The 18,827-nt window shown below is 45.7% G+C and overlaps 1 protein-coding gene across 11 annotated transcripts in view; it reads right to left on the bottom strand.

The window, feature by feature from the left end:
• LOC109864295 (lymphoid-restricted membrane protein) overlaps positions 1-18,827 on the bottom strand; it is a 24,179-nt gene extending 5,352 nt beyond the window's left edge. For 4 of the 11 annotated variants that reach the window (XM_031797616.1, XM_031797617.1, XM_031797618.1 and 1 more), the window contains exons 1-24: positions 18,143-18,591; positions 17,335-18,008; positions 16,936-17,043; positions 16,273-16,453; positions 15,850-15,908; positions 13,943-14,018; positions 13,689-13,847; positions 13,443-13,560; positions 11,666-11,716; positions 10,995-11,072; positions 10,546-10,602; positions 10,178-10,237; positions 9,832-9,896; positions 9,600-9,693; positions 9,262-9,396; positions 8,851-8,952; positions 7,595-7,746; positions 6,694-6,805; positions 5,553-5,826; positions 4,773-4,825; positions 3,740-3,839; positions 3,382-3,556; positions 2,958-3,033; positions 168-214 (exon numbers count right to left, since the gene is read on the bottom strand). In XM_031797616.1, the coding sequence (XP_031653476.1) occupies positions 168-214; positions 2,958-3,033; positions 3,382-3,556; positions 3,740-3,839; positions 4,773-4,825; positions 5,553-5,826; positions 6,694-6,805; positions 7,595-7,746; positions 8,851-8,952; positions 9,262-9,396; positions 9,600-9,693; positions 9,832-9,896; positions 10,178-10,237; positions 10,546-10,602; positions 10,995-11,072; positions 11,666-11,716; positions 13,443-13,560; positions 13,689-13,847; positions 13,943-14,018; positions 15,850-15,908; positions 16,273-16,453; positions 16,936-17,043; positions 17,335-18,008; positions 18,143-18,180 (3,044 nt within the window). In that variant the 5' untranslated portion in view covers positions 18,181-18,591. The other 7 variants (XM_031797621.1, XM_031797624.1, XM_031797625.1 and 4 more) reach the window with 4 other exon arrangements.

Genomic DNA, 18,827 nt, shown 5'->3' with positions numbered 1-18,827 from the left:
GTGTCTCCATCACAACCAAAAGCAAGAGTAATGTTCTAAACATTTCAAACAAAGTCAACATTAACCTCCTAACAGAAAATTCATCTCAGCACACAGACAGCATATGTCAGAGAAAAGTACACCACTTCCATCATGTAACTAGGACACAATCATGTATACACACTCACCTGTCCTCTGCTAGCACTCTCTCAGCCAGCTGGTCCTTGGTTAGCTTCTGAGAGAGAGAGAGAAAAAAAAAAGGTGAGAGATGAATACAAGTGGCCTTGTAACATACTTTCAGCACAACTCGTCAGAGGAAGTTAATGATTTAAAAAGTGTGACACGTGCGCAAAATTGCATACCGTACCTGTCCCATGGCATCAGAATGTTATCTCTGCTCTGTACAGTGAATAGAAAGGATGGGGATTTCTCATTTCTTACTTAATGTGCTGGTTGGTGGAGAGCAGCTGTGTGTGTGTGTGTGTGCATGCGCGCGGTCAACGCACTCCCACTGGCAGGGCAGTAAGTAGTGTGGGCGGTGGAATACAGAACACACTACAGCTAGGTAAGAGCGGAAGGCACTAGACTATATAAAGCTGGCTACTCGAGCGCAGAGCTATGCTTTGAGTGGTTGTTGGGTAATGGAACTGTGCATAACAATCAAGAGGAAAATGACACTATAAAAACCAAACTCAAATCTCACCGCAAAACACATACAAGCTGGATCCAGATCCCTTTTATGTATTATCTATGAAGCTTTTAAACTCTACACAACCCATGTTTAGAAACAAAATGGTTATTCAGAAGCAGGGACACAGGACAATCCAAGACTGTTACATATATTCATGCAACAACCAGTCCAGGACATTGCATAATTTATAAGCAAACAGGGTGACGTCAGGCAGATTTGGCCAATAATGCCAGTGTCTTCGTTTCCTGCTACTGAATAACTGCCAGACTGGCAAAGCTGATGTTGCTGTGGGTCATTACCTGTTCATAAAGGGATTAGAAAAGGGTTAAATCGGCAATAATTCATATTTATCCTGAGAGTCCCAGGAAATATCGGTAAAAATCGGAACTGCCTATATAAACGGTTTAAAACCAACATGTATTCACTCACTATACCAGGGTTCTCCCAAAATAAGATTGTCTGTGCATTGCCGGCTTGGCTGCGCCACTAGCCTATGTAAAGATTTCACAGTAAGTGAAACTGATATTTAGTAATGAGAGTAACTTTGATCGCCAATGACATAGTTGTGAATTGAATAGCCGTTCATGAATTCGGAGCGTTATTATGTTCCTCAATTAGTTCAGCGCATTTCAGCAGTAGGTTATTACGACACAGCACGCACCCGGAGTAGGCTATCGCGACACAGCACGCACCCCGAGTAGGCTAAGGCTAAAAGCGTTTTCGAAGCATACAAACTTTGTAACGGCAGTCAAACAAAAGTCACATCCCCAAAGTTGCTGAGCTTGCTAGATAACCAACTAAATGACATAATATCGTCTATTTGGCAAAATCGAGTTGATGATTATGCAGATAGCAGGTCAGTTCGTGAATAACAGAGAGATGAGGAAATTGTTTACATTTCAAGGCATCTTAAAATGGGGATCAACTCTAAAAACAAATATCCATATCTACTCTCGTAACATTTGTTGATCCCACATTCTCTACGGAGGCTCTCATATAGGCAGCAATAGGAGACGCGCAGTGGACGCGGGAAAAGCTCTAGCGGTATTTTGACATGCTTTTGATAACGCAACCTCTAAACTGGTTCGGGTCTCTGTGTGCAGTCCGGCAGTGTCAATTATGTGTGTGATTTTAATTTATGGCGACTGTGTGAAGTATATATGCTCGGATTCCATGCAACAACATGCGTGGATAATGTGCTATTTAATTGTTTTGACAATCTGCTGCTGCACATGTTGTATATCTTGTGGAATTGCATTAGTGCAACATTGCGGGAAAATATTGTAATTTCCCTGTCCTGGTATCCCGGTTATGGTTGTTAATCCTTATAGTTGACTTGAGTTTTATAAACTCACATAAGTCCAACTGGATTACTAGCCTACAAACAGAAACATAATACCTTATTTCTCCCCAAGACACCCTCAGAGAGTTGGGTCACAGTCAGCCATGATCAATGGCGACCCTTGAGCAATTAGGGTTTACTTCCTTGCTCAAGCGCACAAACAGATTTTACACCTGGCTCAGGGATTCGAACTAGCAACCTTTCGGTTACTGGCCCAACGCTCTAACCGCTAGGCTACCTGCTCTTTCACTCCTCTCCAGTCTACCAAACTGACACACAGATCCAGCTCTAAATGCTAATCCTCACCCCAGACATATGAAACATGCACTCTTTTCGAATAAATATGTTTGCTCCCTCTGGGAGTGCCACCCCACTGTGCCTACACAGAGCAGGAGACTGGAATAACAGAAATAGCATGTCCGTCTCTGTCGATGGACTCACAGCTAACCCCTGGGACAACACTTAAATAACCACACACAAACCGGCTCAGAAAATAGAGAGAGAAGTTTAGTCGACTACACAACGGTATACACGTAAACATAAAGACTTATTACACAGACATAACATCCTATGTACACAATCTGGATGAAGAAACCAAGTCAGTCATACTTGCCTCCCTTAGCAAAGTGTGCAGTGAAGCAACTGGAGCAGAATACTCACAGGAGGGAGGGACCATGTGTCCCCCTCCACCCTAAACCCCTCCTCTCTTGGCACAGCCCTCAGCCGACCAGGCCCTGTCCATACCCCTCCATCCCATCCACAACACAACGCCACTCAGCCCAACCAGGAAGAGAATGAACAGAGTGAGAGTAAAAGAGGGAAAGAGAGCGATAGAAAAGGGGAAGTCAAGAGGCGAGAGATGGTGTCACAGTGGCTGTCAATGAAGGAAGTTAGTTTTCCCATCATTGTGCCATCAGTAAAATACTTCCTGTGTATTGTACTGACCTGTGTGTCACTCATATTGGTCGAGGTGGTGATGTCCTCTCCTTTTCCTCTTTCACTGCCGTCTGTCTGCTGGGAGCTGACCCCGAGAGAAAGGTGAAAAGGTATGTGTCGCATAGAGCCCAACCAGAGAAATGACAAATGATTTGGGGTGTGCTTATCTCTCTCAGATAGTAGGAAGCAGCTGGGGTCACTGACTGACTGCGCAAACCTATGAGAGCAAAGTCACTGCCCCAGCCCCGATTACAGGTGCATCGTGGGTATGCAAATTATCGCTAAAGGGGCCCAATTACACAGCCAACATTTCCCTCATTCAACTTGAAACTAATTTGACTGGCAAATGTGTCCAGAGAGGAAGAGAGGCATGCTACAGTGCACTCACACCGAAACTATGACTATTGTAAAAGGCACAGAGCTCTGATCTCACCTGCAAGTCAGTAAAATGGTCTCATTCATCACAGGGTAAGTGCAGCTGGGAGATACCATCTCAGCCAGCCTGGGGGGTGGACTGTTCCCAGCAGTGATGGTCCTGTCGTGTTCTGGTGAGCCAGGCTGAGGTGTGTCTTGAAGAAGGGGCACTATGGTGTCAGGGCTCATTACATCTGGACAAAAGGGTGAGGAGTCATAAGTGAAATGGCATTGGAGAGGGCCATCCAACTCAATGAAATATACTGAATGCATGAAGAGAGATACTAATTTGCTGTAGTTGCAGGCTAGAGAGAGTCAGGGATTACATGGTGCAGAGAGAAAAAGACTGATCAGAGGGGAGGAAGAGTTTGTCTTACCCGATAGAGAAGAGTGGGAGGGAGGGAGTGGATGCTCCTCGGTGTCAACAGCATGCTGGTGGGCGTCCTCAGGCCCAAAGCATTCTGGTAATTTGGCACCCTGAGGCACAACACATACATATCACTTAAAAGAGAAAGAAAAGTATGAATATGATCAACAGACGAGCATCAATACATAACAGCCACCTGTCCATTCAGTTCATGTGAAAAGATGTAGCGATATCAGACTGGCAAGCAACAGTGCCTTTGCTTATCCAACAACAAAAGCGTATAAAACAACCTCTTACGTCATCTCTGTATCAGTGTGAGTCACTGTCCATTCCCTATCGATCCGATTAAGTAAGAAGGAGCGACTTCAGAAGATGAGCCATTCCGTTTAGTCTATCTTGAACTAATGAATAAAAGCAAGGTTGCATGAGTTTGTCAAGTGGGAGGAAAGTAAAAAGTATGAGAGAGGAAGATGGAAAGAGTGCGTGTTCCAGCCTAGATTGGTCCATGTCCTGTTGTCTATTCACCGAGGTGTGGTTAACACTTCTGCTCCTGTTCCAATGCTCTTAAAATGCTTCCTTACTCTGTTCCTTCCTTGGAGTGGTCACTGATCAGACATGATAACAGGACTGGTAAAAGCTACACAAAACCTAAGTGATCAGGATAGTTGATTCATTCAAGGAAGAGGCGAGGGAAGGATGCATGTTCAGTATTTGTATTTCAACGGGGCCTATGACCATTCCCCCTTTTCCTGCCCACCAGCACCAAAGGAAGAAGTGGCCCCTTAAAACTATCACCACCACATATGGTCACATGCACTCCGACGACTGCGGAGATCTACATGCTAGAAGGGACATCCCCCATTCAAAGCAATGTTCCAAGGTAGGGGTTCTACTCAAATGAACACCAATTCATTTATATGACAAACAACCACCAGTCAAGTCTGGAGTGGACAACCAGAAAACTAATCCAGAGAAAAGCTTTAAAGCACACTGACACAATAAGGTTACATACAGAGTAATAGGTTTTAAAGACTGCCATCTACCTGTGGGGATAGACTGTTCACCCTCTGGTCACCGTCTGTTGCCGCTGTGGTTTCTGAGAGAGGAAAAAAGGGAGGGAAGGGGGGGGAAGAGGGGGGTGGAGGGAGGGAGGGGGAGAGAGACCGGAAGGAAGAAAAGCTAATTAGTTAAAGTTGAAAATCATCTCCGTGACATTCAGCTGGGGTCACTGGCAAGGTCAAACTAAGCCCCACCCACTACCATCTTAGACCATATTATTAGCCCGTTAAACTCCCTGTCTGTGTTAGAGTGGGTTTAGAGGCAGTAATAACCACATTCTTTGGGTTCTGGCAGCCAGTGATGCAGGGAGACCACTTCCACTAGGTTTGGATGACTTTAACACCTGGCCATAGAAGGCTGGGGCATAGAAGACTTGCCAACAAACCACACACAAACAAGCCACACACACACAAACGGACAGAAGGCTGGGCCGTCTAGGGGCTTTTAACCAGGACACACACTAAGAGGTCCCTTTCTGGAGACCCTGGCCATCTATGGCTGTCCTTGCCACAAACCCCAGAGGGCTGTGTGGGTGTGGTTCTTCAAGGGTGGCTGAGTACTCTGACTCCAGGGATTACAGGGGTGATCCACACAGGCTTTTGGATGGACTCACTAACCCCTGGTTTACCCAGTGTTTCACCCAGCTCAGTAGCCCAGAACCACAGAGAAACCTTACAGGAACTCCTGTAAACTCACAAAAATACATCCCAATATGGAATTATAATAGGATATGATCATTACTAATCTGTGGAATCCTTACTCACCTCTCAGATCCTCTCCCTCCGTCTGGTCGGGTTCACTTTGCTCCGAGAGAGGAGAGAGAAGGGAGATCCCCCTCATTCCCCCCTCTGGTCCCTCTCCCCCCACCACGGTCCACCTCTCCCCAACCTCCCCAGGCTGGTCCCCCCTCTCCGTCAGTCTGTCCTCCTCCGTCGGTCCCGTCTCCTGACTCTTGAAGTCCCTGTACGTCTCCACCCCCTCGTTCTTCAGGAAGTCTTGGAGGACAAACTCCTCGTCCCAGTCCAGGTCTTCCCCAGCCTGACAAAATAAATGAACTGAATTAAAACCTGTTCAGGGAATCAAATCTATTTCTAAAGCATTTTCCACATTAGCAGAAAGAGGTTTCTCCAGTAACTCTGCCTAGACACCAAAGAGCACGTAGAAGCACAGGGAAAACTGTCTACAAAGTCTAATGAATACAAAACAGTAGGATAAAGTTACTTGTTTATTCAATGTTTTAATTGAATCTGTCCCTACTTAAATAAATGATAGATATATACATAGAATGGAGCCTGTTCAAAGTGCTAATGTGAGATTTCAGAGTTTAACAGCAAATCAAAAACATGGAGTACGATGAAGTTACATTTTCCCAGGAATGCTGATTTAAGATCAATTGTGCGTTTCTCTTCCCTAATAGTTAAGGTTGGGGAGATGGTAAACTGATCCTAGATCTGTGCCTACGGCCGATAGACAAATTAACATGACAGAGCAGGACAGAGAATATTTCTCCTGATCAGAAAGTGCTCTAAGTGTCCACTCAGCCTCCCACTCCATCCTTTAGCGTCTATTAAAACAGCCTCTTCATCTGGATGGAAAACGTACTCCAAAGTTACACAGCTATTCACCATCTGAATCAGAGTTCTATTCTCTGCTATGTTCCATGGCTCTCAACGCCTGAGTCCCAACAGTAGCCCAATATCCACTATACCCGACATCTTTCTCCCATACCATCTTTCTACAAGATATTAAAAGCTACATGCCATCTGTGGCACACGGGGGACACCTCTTCCCCCATTCTTTCTCCATCTCTCAATTAGTCCTACCTGTGGATCGTCAGGGGTTTCACAGCTAGTCTCTGCTGTCCCGTCTACCTCTTCCCTCCCTCCATCTCTCTCCCCCTCCTACCTGTGTCTCCTCGTCGGGGGTCTGGCAGCTGGCCTCCCTGCTGTCCCCCGGGGTATTTAGCTGGTCCAACTCTTCACGCAGCTGCCTCTTCTGATTCTCCTGCTCCTGAACCCTGCACGGACGGACCCACGGAAATTACACACATATTTACAGACAGACACGTAAAGCAACACACTCCCAAAAACATCAACAAAAAGGGTCACTAGCCACAAATACTTCTGAAACCACGGCAATCATGCATCCAGTGAGTACAATGCAAATGAACAGATTCATCACTCTCACCCAGCCCATTGACAGCGTAGTGAAGGGTCCATAACATAACATACTGTACCCAATCCGCAGGCCCATGCAGTGTCCCATGCTGCTGTTGCCCAGCCTGTAGAAGGATGGCAGGAGCTCTGGAGAGCCCCTAACTCCCAGTATCGGACAGCTCCTAACACCCAATCCCAGACTAGTCCAAAGGGCCTGTGCACAGCTGGCTAGCCCAGACAACGTTCCCACAGCCTGGCCTGATGACGCCCCCCCCCCCCCCTTATCCTCCAGAGCAGGGCGGCAGTGTGGAACGGGCCCACGTGGCAGTGAGGCAGCTACAGACAGAGCCATACTAGACCAGGACTCAACCACTACTTAGACAGGTTAGAGGTCACCCAGTCAGACCCAGAGCACAGAGTCTTCAGGAGAGCAGAGGGAAGCAACCAAATATGACCAGATTCCTCCCTAGATCCCTCCTGCACAGTGTCTGTATCTTCTTAGACAATGAAAGCCCCTCCCACCACACTGTAACCCTTTCTTATACAAGACCCGCAAAATCTACTTGACCAGTGAGAGAAAAGCAGCACTAGTTCCTCTTGACCCTCACTTCCAACAGGCACGCACACAAACACACTCAACCCCCACTCACCTGACTGACAGGTGTAGTATCTCAGTGCGGGACCTCCTTATGCTGCTGGCCATCTTGATCAGTTCGTTCTCCAGGGATTTGGTGTACTGGTCCAACTGCTCCAGGCTGAGTCCCCACTCAGTCCTCCTCCGATCCAGCTCAGACTGCACCGCCTGTGGGGGAGAAATGGCAGGGAGTCAGCCTCTTCCTGGAGCTACAGGGTCTCAGGCAGTCAGACAGCCTATCCAGCGGTACTAGACGTACAGTAAAGTATGTCCATCTCTTAGTCACAGTCAGTGACACTACTGCACTCACTCTTTACTCAAGAAGAATGTTTACTGTGGATGTGTCTGACGAATGCAGATTGGAGAGAGAAAGGAGGTGGGAGAGAGGAAAGGGAGGGAGAGAGGGGGGAATGAAAGAGAGAGGGTGGCAGAGGGAGGTGACAAGGACCAAACGAGAGAGAGAGCGAGTGTGTGTGTGTGTGTGTTGCGAGAAGGACTGAATTTACACTAACTAAGCCACGCTGCATTAATAGGCATTGATGGGATAGAGATAGATCCCTAATCTACAATGTTATATAACTCTGGAGAGGAGAGAGAGAACAGCCATATTATGTAATCCTCTAAAAGCTACGAGCAGAGAGAGTCCTATTCAGCCCAAACTCCTCCCTACTCTCCACATTGAACTCAGTAGGGTGCATCTCAATAGCCTAATTGCTCCTTTCCGCATCTCATTTCCTGTATCTGTATTCTGCACTGATCTGAAAGAACAGGATAAGTGAAAAGCAATATGATGGAAAACCAAAAGGTATTTGCGCTTTTCTCTTGAATCTCTGAACCTAGAGAAACACCAACCTCTTCTTTGATACAGATATGTGACCCCCCAGGATACCTACACACACACCTAGAGTTCTCTGGTACAGAGTGACTCAGTAACATCCTCCTCTACCACTGAGCTGGATAGTGGGTTGATACATCCACTCGAATAGCTCTAGTGTGTGAGTGAGGGAGAGAGAATAGAAAAATAGTGAGAGGAGCATGAGTGTGTGTGTGTGTCAGAGAGAGAAGAGAGCAAGAGATAGAACGAGAGGAGCATGAGTGTGTGTGTGTGTGTCAGAGAGAGAAGAGAGCAAGGACAGAGAGAGCAAGATAATGAGAGGGGAAGAAAGGACAGAGAAAGAGTAAGGACAGAAAGAAGGAATGAGAATGAGAGGGAGAGCGAGAGTGTGCGCACCTGCGTGAGATCGAGATAGTGAGTGTGTGTATGCCCCTCACCTGCAGTATGGGGTCTTTACTAGCCCCTGGTCCTCCATAGTGGTGCATGAGTCCTCTGAGTGTTGACAAGATGGAGAGGCCCTCGTCCTTAAAATCTCTCTTCTGAAAACAACCAGAAAAACAATTAATGTGTTTCAGGTTATCCGTGTAACTACTTTAAGTACTAATCAATTCAATTTTCTATGGAAGAAAATAAGTCAAGCATCTACACCACAATCATACCATAGATGCACAAAAAGTAGTTTTCTCCATGCTTTTGAAATGTGTGTTGGTTAGATACCAGTCCCTGCATAGTGTATTGAGTGCATAATTAGGACAGTAAAATTAGAAGATATCTAATGAATTATCAGGACTGCTGTATCTATAGTGTACAATTGGGACAATGTCTGCTGTATCTGCTGTATAGAGTACCAGTTTGTTGACGAGGCTCTTGAACTCCGGGGACATCTGGTCATGTGTGGGGCCCTGCAGGAGCACTAACACCTCCCTGTCCAGAGACTCATCTAGCACAGATGCAAAGCTCAGTGGCGACACACACGACGCACCCTGGAAATAAAACACGACTTGGTCATTAACCCTGAAGCGGATAGGCTGATGGTTTCAGTAAACGATAGCATAATAGGGTCCCTGGAGCTGAAGTTTTGGGTGAATACGGTGGATTGGTTCTCAAAGGTGTGAGCGTACTCAGAGAGAGTGGGTGTTCAATTCACAGGCTGCAAACATGGAACGAGGGGATATATTTAACTGACCTCCGGAGGTGTTTGAGCAAGGGCCAGTTCTGTCTGCAGGGATCCTGAAGTGCTGTGGTTCAACCTGTACGCCACCGACAGGGAGAGACCTGCACTGCAAGAGGGAGAGAGGAGAGAGAGAACCAATCAGAACTACAAAGACAAAAGGACATAGTTAAACAGAGAATACACAGAATTCCCCAAATCTGCTACTAGACCAGTCAAGGCTCCACCTCTAGTACAGTGTACTTACACTGCCATGTCTGGCGGCATCATGTGTATCTGGCTCTCCAGCTTGGTCTTGTCTGCTCTCAACAGCTGTCAGAGACAACAACAGACATCAAACACGGTTAGATAACACCACTACTGCTGCAGCTAATACATATTCACTGCAGCTGACAGACAAAGACATGCATATCATATAGGGCTCTGATGAGAGAGAGAAATCATTTTGCAGAGCTCTCTGGTCGGCGGTTCAGAGCAGTGGGGGTACAGCGTTGCTGCTTGTACACATCCACTCCTTTATGATCTAGTGCATGGGAGTAGGGGCTAAGGGGAGATTTGGGATAGGGTAATGATTATCGAGACAGCCTCCTCACCTCTGTGACTGATGAGTACTCCATCACTGTAGCCATCAGCTCCTCAATCTGTCTGCACTTCTGTAGAGGGGAGACAACATGACAGCAATATTCTTGATTATCGTATTTCCCCCAGGACAAGGTCTCTGAAACGTTCCAAATGTACGATCATATGAATGAACAGATCAACAGACTGTGCCCTGAAGCCTGGGTTATCACTGATCTAAGGACCACAATCTACAATGTGACTTTCGCTTTGTACAGCCGTGTTATCATAGGGAATGTACAGTAGGGGACAGCCCGACTACAACAATGACCCATCTTTATTCATTACTGAACAAAAAGTACTATAAAGAAATGGTTAGTTTTTTTATTCAGATGATACTGACCTGGAGAATGAGGGATTCCTTTTCACTCACGACAGCATCAAAGGAATGGTTATGGACCTGTGGATGAGAGAACAGACACTACACCATGAAACCACTGGCACTCATCCACAACACACAGGCAAACCAATCAGGCGTGGGGATCACTTTGATCCTAAAGGCCAGTCACGTAGGTCCATAGCACTGCACTCCAGGACTTTTTCAGAAGACCATGAAAGGCAAAACAAACATTCACACAACCTTTTCTTCAGGGCACAGTTGACCAGAAACAGATTAAGCCTAGTCCTGGACTAAGAAGCATTCTAAAAATGGAGAATCTTAATTGAAAGTTGTTTTTTAGTTGAGAACTAGGCTTAATCTGTTTCCAGGAAACTGCTTTCTAGTTGCCAACCTTGAATCGCTTATTCCCTCGACAGTACAATAGTTTGTTCAATATTGTTGTGTGGACCCACCTGCAGCTCAGCATTTAGGTCACACAGTTCAATAATCCTCTTCTGGAGGTCATCCATCTCCATGGTGACCTTTATGTTCTAGTCCACAGGTAGGGGGGGAGGAGGAGGGAGAGATGAGTAATTCTACCCTAAAAAGATGCCTTATTTTACCCTACCATGTCAGTTAAAAGTGGACAAATCAGTTTTTCCCAACCCTGGTCCTCCAGTAACCCCAACAGCACACATTTGTATTGTAACCCTGGACAAACACACCTGATTCAACTTGTCAAGTCCTCAATGTGTTGAATGAGGTGTGTTTGTCAAGGGCTACAACAAAACTGTACTGTCGTGGGTAATGGAGGACCAGGGTTGGGAAAAACTGTCTTAGATCCTGGAAAAACAGCAGACAGGAAGTTCCCAGGGGAAGCAGATAGTCCTGCTGCTTTGTTGTTGTGTCGCCCTAGTAGGCACTTAACTGATCAATGACACTGATTGGTCAGTGAGCACAATCCTGATGACTCGCCACCAAATCAAATCTCTCATTAAAAGGAATGACAATCACATAGAAGCCCTCGAGGTGCCTTTACGATGCCTCCAATTAAATACATGATAAAGTAATGAAATGACCCAAGAGCAATGTAGATGTTGATGAAAGGGGTTCTGTTTTGAGAGAAAGGTTTCCAGTACAGCACCTCATCCTGAAGACAGCTTATCTTGGCAATCAGACTCTGGTTCTCTCTCTCCTGTTGGGGAGATGTTGAGTTAGTATAGGTCTGTGGACGTTGTATAGTTAGTTGGATACAGGAAACAGCCAAAGGAAACCAAAACGAGACAGAACAACTTGCATTGATTCTACAAGTGTCTAAAACTCTGTTGGAGGGATGCGACACACTTCCACGAGAAGTTCAATCATTTGGGGTTTGTTGACGGTGGAATATGCGGTCTCAGGCACCACTCCAGAAACTCCGATAAGTGTTCAATTGGGTTGAGGTCTGGTAACTGAGATTGCCGTGGCATATGGTTTACATCATTTTCATGCTCAACAAACCATTCAGTGACCACTTGTGCCTCGTGGACACGGGCATTATCATCCTATGGCGGCATAGCCATGGTAGCCAAAATAATGGCCTGTCCAGCATCTTTATAGATGACCCTAAATGAAGTCAGGAACCTCAACTGTGTGGAAGCACCTGTTTTCAATACACAATGAACAAAAATATAAAATTCACATGTAAAGTGTTGGTCTTATGTTTTATGAGCCTAAATAAGATCCCATAAAATGTTCCATACACACAAAAAAACGTATTTCTGTCAAATTCTGTCCACAAATTTGTTTATATCCCTGTTAGTGAGCATTTCTCCACTGCCAAGATAATCCAGCCACCTGACAGGTGTGGCATATCAATAAGCTGATTAAACAGCATGATATTACATAGGTGCACCATGTGCTGGGGACAATAAAAGGTCACTAAAATGTGCAGTTTTGTCACAACACAATGCCACAGATGTGTCAAGTTGAGGGCGCATGCAATTGGCATTCTGACTACAGGAATGTCCACCAGAGCTGTTGCCAGAGTATTTTATGTTAATTTCTCTACCAAAAGCCACCTCTGTCATTTTAGAGAATTTGGCAGTATGTCCAACCAGCCTCACAACTGCAGACCACGTGTAACTGCGCCAGCTCAGGACCTCCACATCCATTCTTCTTCACCAGCGGGAACGTCTGAGACCAAACACACAGAGAGCTAATGAAACTGTGGGTTTACACAACCGAAGTATGTCTGCACAAACTCTCAGAAACATTCTCAGGGAAGTTCATCTGCGTGCTCGTAGTCCCCACCAGGGTCTTCACCTGACTGCAGTTCGGAGTCGTAACAGATTTCAGTGGGCAAAAGCTCACATTCGATGGCCACCGGCACGCTGGGGAAGTGTGCTCTTCATGGATGAATCCTGGTTTCAACTGTACTGGGCAGATGGCCGACAGAGTATGGCGTTGTGTGGGCGAGGTGTTTGCTGATTTTAACGCTATGTACAGAGTGCCCCATGGTGGTGGTATAGTTATGGTATAGGCAGGCATTAGCTATGGACAATGAACACAATTGTATTTTATAGATGGAGCATGTTTGGGATGCTCTGGATCGACGTACACGACAGCGTGTTCCAGTGGAGTGGGACAACATTCCAAGGGCCACAATCAAAAGCCTGCTCAATCTCAAAGGAGATGTCTCGCTGCATGAAGCAAATAGTAGAGACACCAGATACTGACTGGTTTTCTGATCCACGCCCCCACCTTTTCTTTAAGGTATCTGTGACCAACATATTCAAGTCTTTTTTTTTTTTTACTGATTTCCTTATATGAACTGTAACTCAGTAAAATCTTTGAAATTGTTGCATATTGAGTTTATAATTTTGTTCAGTGTAGATAGTTGAATAGCATGACAGTGAAGTAGTGTGTGTGAGTGTATATACCATATGTTTGGTCTGAGCTGAGGCCCTGGCTCTGCCCTCCTCTGTACAGCTCAGACTCATCTTCATCTCCTCCACCTCATCCTTCAACATCTTCTCCTTCTGGGCCAGCTGCTGGCCTCTACAGGGAGGAGAGAGGGACATTATACTTGGGTGTGTGTATGTGGGGCCTAATAGGAGGTTCAATTGAGAGAAGGCGGAATAGGAAGGCAGGCATTTCAAAAGTATGTGTGTGTGTACAATCCATACAGTCTGGCCTGTGACTTGAGCTCCTCGTTCTCCTCTGCTAGTTTCTGGTTATGGTCCTCCATGGTCTCCACATTCTGCTTCAGCTTCCTCACCTCCTCCTGAAGCTTCTGGTTACTGAACTGCAGGTCGGTCACACAGAACACCAGGTCTGACGTCTCACTGGGGAGAAAAACAGTCACATACAGGGTAAAACACGGTTAGTCAAATGTCAAATTGGACAATTGCATGTACACACGAACACGAGCATTACTTACAGATCTGTTCGTGACACCTCCCCTCCAAATGCCTCCAGACTACCTGAGGTCATGTTCAGCAGGACAGACCTCTTAGCTGATGGAGAGAAGGAGTGAGAGAAGTAGTCTATGCTTATAGAAAGAATGAGATGACTTGCTAAAATGAGAAGTTGTGTGTGTAAGAGAGTGAGTGAGTGGTGGAGCGAGAGAGAGCTACTTGGAGGCATGGTACAAGAGAAAACCTTCACCCCTCACAACAGTCATCCATTTCTCTGATTAGTCCTCTAATGTCTCCTATATGTCTGACAGGCTCAGAGTCTGACAGACTATACAGTGGCTTGTGAAAGTATTCACCCCCCTTGGCATTTTTCCTATTACAACGCGGATTTTTTTTTTGGGGGGGGGGGGGGGGGGGGTTGTATCATTTGATGTACACAACATGCCTACCACTTTGAAGATTCAAAATATGTTTTATTGTGAAAAAAGAGAATACAAAAAAAACAGAACTTGAGCGTGCATAACTATTCACCCCCCAAAAGTCAACACTTTGTAGAGCCACCTTTTGCAGCAATTACAGCTGCAAGTCTCTTGGGGTATGTCTCTATAAGCTTGGCAGTGGCACATCTAGCCACCGGGATTTTTGCCCATTCTTCAAGGCAAAACTGCTCCTGCTCCTTCAAGTTGGATGTTCCGCTGGTGAACAGCAATCTTTAAGTCATACCACAGATTCTCAATTGGATTGAGGTCTGGGCTTTGACTAGGCCATTCAAAGACATTTAAATGTGTCCCCTTAAACCACTCGAGTGTTGCTTTAGCAGTATGCTTAGGGTCATTGTCCTGCTGGAAGGTGAACCTCCATCCCAGTCTCAAACCTCTAGAAGACAAACAGGTTTCCCTCAAGAATTTCCCTGCATTTAGCACCATCCATCATTCAATTCTGACCAGTTTCCCAGTCCCTGCCGATGAAAAACATCCCCCACAGCATGATGCTGCCACCACCTTCCCTGTGGGGATGGTGTTCTCAGGGTGATAAGGTGTTTTTCCTTGATGGCCAATAAGCTCAATTTTAGTCTCATCTGACCAGAGTACCTTCTTCCATATGTTTGGGGAGTCTCACACACACCTTTTGGCAAACAAACATGTTTGCCTATTTCTTTCTTTATGCAATGACTTGTTTCTGGCCACTCTTCCATAAAGCCCAGCTCTGTGGAGTGTACGGCTTAAAGTGGTCCTATGGGCAGATACTCCAATCTCCGCTCTGGAGCTTTGCAGCTCCTTCAGGGTTATTTGGTTTCTTTGTTGCCTCTCTGATTAAGGCCCTCCTTGCCTGGTCCATGGGTTTTGGTGGGCGTGCCTCTCTTGGCAGGTTTGTTGTGGTGCCATATTCTTTCCATTTAAAAAAAATGGATTTAATGGTGCTCCATGACATGTTCAAAATTTGATTTTTTTAAATTTTATATCTCAACCCTGATCTGTACTTCTCCACAACTTTGTCCCTGACCTGTTTGGAGAGCTCCTTGGTCTTTATGGTGCCGCTTGCTTGGTGGTGCCCCTTCCTTAGTGGTGTTGCATAATCTGGGGCCTTACAGAAGAAGTGTATATATGCACTGAGATCATGTGACACTTAAATAAAGTCCACCTGTCTGCAATCTAACTAATTATGTGATTGGTTGAACCAGATCTTATTTAGGGGCTTCATAGCAAAGGGGGTAAATACATATGCACGCTCCACTTTACCGTAAAAAACAACAATTAAACAAGTAATTTTTTTTCATTTCACTTCGCCAATTTGGACTATTTTGTGTATGTCCGTTAGATTTTTATTTGGAATTAATGTATTTAAATTACAGGTTGTAATGTAACAAAATAGAAAATATGCCAAGGGAGATGAATACTTTTGCAGGCACTGTATGTCTGTATCAACTCACCTGACAGGCTGTCTCGGAGTCTGACAGACTCTTGAGTTAGGTCCTCTGGTGTGTCGTCCCTGTGGTTGTGGTGAAGACAAGGAGACAGACACCCAGAAACATGACATTACAGTCACACAATATCACAGGCTTACTTACACACATGCAGAGGTTAATGTATCTGTTACAACACAAAAGTTACAGAAGCTTATCTAATAGACAACAAGCTCTTTGATGAGAATATTCAACTGAAAACTTGGTATCCATTTGCCCGTGTGACAGAACACATGAACTAGAACACAGCACCCTCTACAGGCAAAAGAGGGACAAGACAACATGCACTGCTATGTAGTGCACTACATTTGACCACAGCCCTGGTCAAAAGTAGTGCACTATAAAAGGGAAGAGTGCCATTTGAGGGGGCACAGAAAACATCTCCAGTACCCATTCTTTCTGCAGTCATCGATCCACTCCTTCATGATGGCGTGGTAGGTGTCCAGGTCTATGGAGACATCTTTGTGCTCTGGGTCCAGCATATTACACAGGTCCTCCAGCCCGCTGTCCTCAGAACCCCGGCTGGTGGTGTGACGCAGGTAGTCCACGATACGAGACACGTACACCTTACCTGAAGGAGCAGGAGGAGGCCAAGTTACTGTCTTTATCATAGTCATTTACTGGGTTACTGTAGTCAGTCTGGTGACTAGCATGGGAAGGGACCTCCCCAGGAGTCATAGCAATCGCCTTCCTCCGCCTGAGGTTCTTTCAGTAACAGCTTTTAGTAAACAAAATAGGACTGTGGAGAGACAACCACCCACAGGGAATCTAGAGCACTTGTATCACATCATTGACTGCTTCAGAAACAAAGGAAAGAAAGCAGACCTGCCTACACCCCAGTGGAGTAAATTACTGGCTGCCTTTTTAACAAAACTTTATCACGGTAAGTGTGTGTATGAGATTGTGCCTCCTTATGAGTGTTTGATACGGTGAGTCGGGATAGAAGAGTGTGTACTCCACAATGGGCTAGATTTGATATTTTGAGTGTACTTCTGTGATCAGTATATATTTGATACTTTGAGAGTTTAATGCTGCATGTGAGCGAGTGCGTACCTCTGCGCTGGGTGTCACAAACATGGAAAATGGTGTCTAGTAAATCCTCTTCACAGATCAGACTGACCTCAGTCATCGTGTCCTTCCGGTTCTCAGAGGACATGGCTCCTACACACACACACACTTTCTGTAACTACACTGGCCAATGGCCACTTCATCAGCAGACATCAGTGGCCAATAAACATGATTGATCTTCTGTCAGTTGCATAACATTCCTTGAGGCAACATAATAAAATGTACATACTGGTGTGTGACATAAGAAGAGATGGCAAATGGAAAGGAGTGTGTGACAGGCCTGAGGAATGCTCTTAACCTCGTGATCAATAGTTATCATTGATGTTCACTAAGAACTGAGCAGTGCTTTCGTAATCCCACAGTGAGTGTGTGTGTTCCCCTTACCGTCTCCCATGGACAGTCTCTTGACAACCAGGGCCGGGTAGGGCAGCTCACACTGCAGCAGGTTGGCCGTGGAGTCTGACGAGCAGAAGTTGAGGTTGTAGGACAGCAGGCTCTGTGCAGGTGTGCAAGTCAGAGATGGGGTCCTGTGCCTCTCGCTGCCGTCAGACCCTGTCCCCGCCTCAGGCTGAGTAAACTGGTGACCATGAGAGAAGCTGAAAAAAGTGTCTCCAGTCTGGACAGCTGGGGTGGAGCAGTCCCTCTGCCATCCTCTCCCTTGCCCTCCTAACCCCACCCCTACCCCCCTCCACTCCCCAGGATTACTTGTTATGGTAAACGTAGCATTGACCGGGGTTGGGGGGTTCATGGTGGGGTTGGCTGGGCTGGAGTTAGGACAGTGGGAGCTCCTGGGAAGCTGGGGTGAACCCTTAGGGGTTAACATCCCCTCCCTCTCGCGCTTCTTCAGGATGACTTCCAGGTTGCGGCGCAGGCTGGACTGGGGGCTGTTGTAGCTGCTGGACGTGAACTTTGGGATCTGGAAGGGCGAGGAGGGGTTAACCTCACGGTCATGCCGCTGGATGGTCTGCAGCTTACGACAGATGCTGTCAACAGGGTTGTGGCGTTGACGATGGGTCACTCCAAGGTCCATGCTGGAGCAGGGGGTGACAACACAAGAACTAGAGGGGAGAAGCTGTCATTGGAGACCGGCCTCATTGTAAACATGAATTTGATATTAATTGACCTGCCTGGTAAAGTAAAGGTCAAATAAATCATTAAAAGGAGACGGGTTTAGTGAAAGGAGAGGAATTACACTGATAGTCCATCACACCAGATACTTCCCAAGTTCATCACATTTCAGACATCCCAAATAGACTACAGTTGTTGATTGAGGTTGTTGTAGTGTATCCTTCTTGTGTTTCTTGTGTGTAGACCATAGGATTAGTTTTTAAATGGGAGCAACAGAGCACAGCACGCCAGCAGTCTACCTAGATAAAAATAACGAGCTTACCTGAGCCACTAACTGAAAGGACACTTATTATTAAATCAAATCTTCTGTAAACTAACAAATGTTTCTAAAAACATTAAACTAATAAGAGTGAGTTACCCTAATATATATTTTGTTGACAAGACAAAAATGTTGTAGCCTTGTGTTATGCAAAATACGATAACAAGGACTGCCATGAATAATTGACGCCAATTTTCTTTCTTTTTCAATAAATATGAACGACAGACTATCGTAGTTTATACTTCGATTTTGATGTAGGCTACTTACCTCTCTTTACCGTGTTGCCTATCTTTTGTAAACGTAAATAGTCCTCTTTGACGTCTCAATTCGCTTGATACAGCCTTCAAAGTCAAACCACACTCGGGAAATCAATCAGAGCGCTTGAGTGACATGTGTTTGCAATTTGAAACCGACGAGGTAGGTAGATCACTCATCTAAAACCAAGCCAACACTGACCCTTTGTGGCCAATAATATTGTTGCATCCCTGTT

This window comes from Oncorhynchus kisutch, linkage group LG19 (assembly GCF_002021735.2).
Source record: "Oncorhynchus kisutch isolate 150728-3 linkage group LG19, Okis_V2, whole genome shotgun sequence".
In the NCBI taxonomy this organism is placed as follows: domain Eukaryota; kingdom Metazoa; phylum Chordata; class Actinopteri; order Salmoniformes; family Salmonidae; genus Oncorhynchus; species Oncorhynchus kisutch.
Note: the sequence above shows the minus strand (reverse complement) of the source record. Positions and strands in the feature narration are given on the sequence as shown.